The sequence below is a fragment of the Triticum aestivum genome, chromosome 7D, assembly GCF_018294505.1.
Source record: "Triticum aestivum cultivar Chinese Spring chromosome 7D, IWGSC CS RefSeq v2.1, whole genome shotgun sequence".
In the NCBI taxonomy this organism is placed as follows: domain Eukaryota; kingdom Viridiplantae; phylum Streptophyta; class Magnoliopsida; order Poales; family Poaceae; genus Triticum; species Triticum aestivum.
This window is the reverse complement of record NC_057814.1, coordinates 534,722,801-534,728,210: the sequence shown is the minus strand read 5'-3', so window position 1 is coordinate 534,728,210 and position 5,410 is coordinate 534,722,801. Positions and strand designations below refer to the sequence as shown.

Here is a 5,410-nt window from a genome sequence, read left to right as displayed (position 1 = left end):
AACGGGGGGAGGAAAGACGCGCGCGCCGGAGAAGCAATCCAACCGCCGCACGGATCGGGAAAACGACCCACATTTCACTCTACCGCCCGAGCCCAGCGCGAGCGCGCCCTCGTGGCCCCTCCCGACGCCGGCCACGCACGCACGCTAGGTCACGAGCCGTCGCCCCAGCGATGCACGCTACGCGGGGCCAGGCGCGCACGTGCGAGGCGTTGCCGGAAAGCCGGTGGGCGGCTTACCCGGACCGAAGGATGGTGACGAAGCAGGGTCGCCTCGTCCCGAGGAGCGGCAGTGGCCATGTGTCCCGAGGCCGGCCATGTGGGCAGGGCGGCGGGTATATATAGGCCGGCCACATCTCCCACATGAGGCCTTCCCCATCATCTTCCTCAGCCTGCCGCGTGTGCCATCGCTAGCTGCCCGCCCCTTCGCTGTACCTGAGCGGCACCCATCGCCATCTTCCTCATCCCACTCCCCCAAGTCCAGTGGAGCTACGTGCGTGCGTACGTTCGTTCGTTCCTTCCTTCCTTCCCCGAAATAAAAAATAGACAGAGTGCCCTCCTGCTCGGTCGCTCTCTCTCTCTACCTTTGGCCTCCGCCTTCGTCTCCGCGTGCGCTCCCCATCCCCTTCCTCCCCCGCCCGCTCCCGAACGAGCTCGGACGTGCTCTGCTTCTCCAGATCCGCCGCCGACGCTGCTGCCGCCGCGTCCTGAAGGTGAGTGATCGATCCCGCCCGCGCACGGGGCGGGGGGCTTGCCCCCTCCTCCTCCATTTTCGTTCCCTTTCGTGAGGCGAAGCAAAGCAAGAGCTTATGCATGCGGGTGGCGAATTGGGTTTGCTTCCGGTTCCGGTCGCCGCTGGGATGCTCGTGTTAGGGGCAGCCGGGAGGAGCTGCGTCGAAATGCGGCCGATTCGGTCCGATTCGGCGGCGGATTGCAGCGCCCAGCTATGGATTGTGCTGCGCTGGCCGCTGGGCTTCGGGGACAGATGGTGGCTCTGATTCAGTTTCAAAACACACCGCTGGGACTGGGTCGGTCAAACAAACAGTGTTAGACAGACACTGGTGTTAGGTTGACGATAAAATTGTGGGGGTTGAAACACATGCTGCTAGTAGTGGTGCCATGGAAAAGGTCAAGCTCATAAGACTTGGCAAAATTAAATTGGCCAAGGCGTATGAGCGTCGCTCACCGCGTTGTTCTGTTAGACACTTGTGTTAGGGTGATCATGAATTGTGTGTAGGGTGGAAACAGAGACTGTTAGTACCATGGGGAAAAAAGTCAAGCTCATAAGACTTGGCAAAATTAAATTGGCGCCCTAACCTAGTAAACGTTTTCATTGCTATGCTTCCATTATTATCAAGTATAGAATGTTAACCCGTGTTTCCTTCTTCTTGGTAGAATATGGCGATGATGGTGGATCCTCCGAACGGCATGGGAAACCACGGGAAGCACTACTACACCATGTGGCAGACCATGTTCGAGATCGACACCAAGTACGTGCCGATCAAGCCCATAGGGAGAGGAGCCTACGGGATAGTTTGCTCCTCGATCAACCAGGAGACCAACGAGAAGGTCGCCATCAAGAAGATAAACAACGTCTTTGACAACCGCGTGGATGCGCTGAGGACGCTGCGCGAACTGAAGCTCCTTCGGCACCTGCGCCATGAGAATGTCATTGCCTTGAAGGATATAATGATGCCGATACATAGGAGGAGCTTCAAGGATGTCTACTTGGTCTCCGAGCTCATGGACACAGATCTGCATCAGATTGTCAAGTCGTCTCAGCCGCTGTCCAATGACCACTGCCAGTATTTCCTTTTTCAGGTATGCGTCGGCTCTGTTTTTCATTCTTACCTTTGAATTCCATGTAGTCCTTCATTTGTTCACCAATCTACCATAATAAGTTAATCTGTTCACACCTCAGGTGTATGGCAAGATAATGTTGTTTTTGTCGTTCATACTAGTTTGCATTAAGTGCATGATCTATCTAAAGTTGTTGAGTTTCAACTAGTTGAGTTGCCAAAGAATGATCTGCTAATTTATGGAAGAAGCGCATGCCAGTTTGAATATTTCTAGCAGGAGCTTCTATAGCTGCTCCCCCTGGAAGTGCATTTCTTAAAAGCAACCTAATACACAGCAGATCTGCACATGGTATTTGCATGAACCTATAACTTAAACCTCTGTGAATTATTTCAGGATAGCTATATACAAATTGAACTTGAGCATCTTGTATTGGACTGATACTTAGATGCTTGTCTTACGAATTACTCTTGTTTGTTACCATGTCACTTTCTCATATTCTTCTGAACCTTCTTCTCCCATGTTTGTCAATCAATCATTAATCTAAGATGCCACCATTTTTCTTGACTGTAGCTGCTCCGAGGACTGAAGTACCTTCATTCAGCAGGGATACTCCATAGAGACCTGAAGCCTGGGAACCTTCTGGTCAATGCAAACTGTGACCTAAAGATCTGTGACTTTGGCCTGGCTCGCACAAATAACACTAAAGGTCAGTTTATGACTGAATACGTTGTCACCCGTTGGTACAGAGCTCCCGAGCTGCTGCTCTGCTGCGACAACTATGGCACCTCCATAGATGTCTGGTCTGTTGGCTGCATCTTTGCTGAGCTACTTGGCCGCAAGCCGATCTTTCCAGGAACCGAGTGCCTTAATCAGCTTAAGCTTATAGTCAATGTTCTTGGCACCATGAGCGAGGCTGACCTCGCGTTCATTGACAACCCGAAAGCGCGCAACTACATTAAATCCCTTCCATACACCCCGGGGATGCCCCTCAGTAGCATGTACCCACGCGCGCACCCTCTTGCCATTGATCTGTTGCAGAAGATGCTTGTCTTCGACCCTTCCAAGAGGATCAGTGTCACCCAGGCTCTGGAGCACCCCTACATGTCCCCGCTGTATGATCCCAGCGCAAACCCTCCTGCTCAGGTGCCCATCGATCTCGACATAGATGAAAACATTGGCACAGATATGATCCGAGAAATGTTGTGGCAGGAGATGCTCCAGTACCACCCTGAGGCCGCCAGGATGGTGAATATGTGACAAGCAGGAATGAACATGTGAGAGCAGTGTGCCACACCAGGGTCTTCACATGTTCGTTCTTGGTATAAAGCTTTAATACAATCATCGCAATGCCGTCGAGTGACCTGTTTATGTAAATATGTGCACAATAAACGGCGTATGGATTTCTCTAGCTGTGGGTCAGTACTTGGTAGTATATATGGACTGCTGTGTTGTAGAAGCAGAATTCGGTTATTAAGAATCTGGTTATGAAGAAGCTTGTGTAAGTTGTAATCTTCTATTTTTTTTCCCTGATTGTAAGTTTGTAAGCTTAGCCACTGCTCTATGTATATGGACTACTGTGTTGTAGAAGCGGAATTCGGTTTATTAAGAATTGGGTTATGAAGAAGCTTGTGTAAGTTGTAATCTTCTCTTCTCCCCATGATTGTAAGTTGTAATTTTAGAAGCTGCTCTATGTATGGAGGTCTAAACTTTCAAGTGACCTTGTTTTGCTTCTACCTTCAAATTTGTCTTGTTTCTTCAAGAGCTAGAAAATTGCAGTTTGTATGGTGTTTTCTGTTTTTTTCTCTTTGGCTTAAAATGTATAAACTCTGCCCCCCACCCCCCAACCTGCAATGTATACACTGAACGTGCTGATGCTATGGTGGTCAAAGTTATTACTCTTGTTCCCCTGGGAAAGGACTCATCCGAAGAATTCTGAACTCTCAATCCCTCAACTGGAGTGATTGGATTGTTTTCACTTTGTGTTCCTATGTGACTGAACAAATAAGCAAACAAAAGCAGAACTTGCATTGGGCTGACTTAAAATCACAGTGCTAGTACTTCAGATATGTGAGAAATATTAACTGACGAAAATCCGATGATACACAGTGGGGCATGGTCTGTTACTGGTTCACTACTGTCGCCAACATCTTTCTTCTGATGGAATTGTCTTAGAAAGTGGTTCCGTTGAAGCCCACATTGTACCCCTGCAGCGCCAAAACGACGCACATCACAAAACCAGAAAAACACGGTGCATTTCTTGTTGTCAACTACAGTACGGATTTTACTCCCGATGGAAAGAAAGATCGTGTGACGGCGCGAGCAGAGTTCTGGGGTGGGGTGCGGAGGAGGATCAATGTGCGTGCGCACCTGGACATCGTCGAACTTGACGTAGAACCTGCTGGCGCTGACGGAGAGCTTGGCCTCGAGGATGTCGGCGAGGGCGGCGCTGAGCTTGCCGTTGACGCCGGAGCCGAGGCCCCCGATGGACATGATCTCCCCGTACGCCGCGGGCTCCTCGCTCCCCGCGAACGACGTCGGCACCGACCCGTCGATCGACACCGTCACGTACTGTGCCACAAGGGTTAGCGGGTCAGCGACACAGTCTGAGCCGGGAGGCATTCCGTCGAACAGACGGAGCGCGCGCGGGGGAAGAAAGGGGTTTAGGAGGTGGGGGTTACGGATTCTGGCTTGCCGATGATCCTGGCGAGCGCCCTGGAGCAGTCCCGGAGGATGTCGGCGGCGACGACGGCGTCCACCGGCACGTTGGTGCTCAGGCTCAGCTGCGGCATCGCGTGCTATGGCGGGGGTGTGGAATCTGTGGACAGGGGAACGGGGAAGGCACGCGCGCTAGCCGAGACGAGCAGGAAGGGACAGAGATGATTACGGGTGTGTGCGGCGATAGCGAGGCAGAGGAGGATTTGGCGCGGGCCCAGGCAGCCCCAGCCCGCCACGAGGCCGAGCTTCTTTCCGGCTCGGCGAGTCGGCTGACTCGCTGGTCAAGAGTTGCATTTCCGTGACATTGTGTTTGGTGGAGGAAATCAGTGATAGTGAACGGAGATGGGATGGCATCAGTACATGTTCTGCTAAGAAAAAGGATGGCATCAGTATATATAGTTTATTGTTTGGATTTGGACAGATAGTACTCCCTCCGTCCCTAAATATAAGACTTTTTACAATTCGATTCAAACTGGAAATGGTCTTATATTTAGGGACAGAGCAGTAATTGGAGAGGAAAACGAATTTAGGAGGTTAGCTTTCTTTTTTTGGATAGAGGATAATTTTTATTGATTTGTAATGTCACATCAAGAAAATACAAGCATTATAAACACACACACTGAGTCCAAAATATATCCCAGGGGAAAGAGGTCATACAGGAAGAAAGAACACCCTTGGCTAGGGTTTCTCGTGCCTCCCGTCGGTGGCGCCGCCGGTCTACCTCGTCTTCTGTGGTCTTAGGCCATGGAGGCGTGGTGGATACCGCCCCTGCCGGCGGGAGGGCTCCAGTTTTTCATACTCTTTTGAGTTTTGTTAGGATTTGTGTCTTGCTCAGAGAGACGAGGCGGCGACGGCTCTCTACGGATAGAATAAGGTTCTCCTCGCCTCGTCCCCGTCCT

General features: G+C 51.2%; 2 protein-coding genes across 2 annotated transcripts; one reads left to right on the top strand and one right to left on the bottom strand.

Annotated features, from left to right (window-relative positions):
- Window positions 1-368: 368 nt before the first annotated feature.
- LOC123164673 (mitogen-activated protein kinase 4) lies at window positions 369-3,420 on the top strand. The gene is made up of 3 exons (XM_044582217.1): window positions 369-709; window positions 1,392-1,817; window positions 2,367-3,420. The coding sequence occupies exons 2-3, from the start codon at window positions 1,395-1,397 to the stop codon at window positions 3,051-3,053; spliced, it is 1,110 nt and encodes a 369-aa protein (XP_044438152.1). The 5' UTR covers window positions 369-709; window positions 1,392-1,394; the 3' UTR covers window positions 3,054-3,420.
- Window positions 3,421-3,804: 384 nt separating this feature from the next.
- On the bottom strand, window positions 3,805-4,789 carry LOC123164674 (macrophage migration inhibitory factor homolog). The gene is made up of 3 exons (XM_044582219.1): window positions 4,475-4,789; window positions 4,164-4,364; window positions 3,805-4,000 (listed from the first exon to the last, which is right to left on the bottom strand). Exons 1-3 carry the CDS (start codon window positions 4,583-4,585, stop codon window positions 3,965-3,967), a joined length of 348 nt encoding a protein of 115 aa, XP_044438154.1. The 5' UTR covers window positions 4,586-4,789; the 3' UTR covers window positions 3,805-3,964.
- Window positions 4,790-5,410: the final 621 nt, after the last annotated feature.

Bases quoted from the DNA above. Each gene is read 5' to 3' on its own strand.
- LOC123164673 (XM_044582217.1), top strand. From the start codon at position 1,395: ATGGCGATGATGGTGGATCCTCCGAACGGCATGGGAAACCACGGGAAG. The intron at 1,818-2,366 runs GTATGCGTCGGC...TCTTGACTGTAG, and splicing joins GCCAGTATTTCCTTTTTCAG to CTGCTCCGAGGACTGAAGTA.
- LOC123164674 (XM_044582219.1), bottom strand. From the start codon at position 4,585: ATGCCGCAGCTGAGCCTGAGCACCAACGTGCCGGTGGACGCCGTCGTC. The intron at 4,365-4,474 runs GTAACCCCCACC...CTTGTGGCACAG, and splicing joins TCATCGGCAAGCCAGAATCC to TACGTGACGGTGTCGATCGA. The intron at 4,001-4,163 runs GTGCGCACGCAC...TTGGCGCTGCAG, and splicing joins TCAAGTTCGACGATGTCCAG to GGGTACAATGTGGGCTTCAA.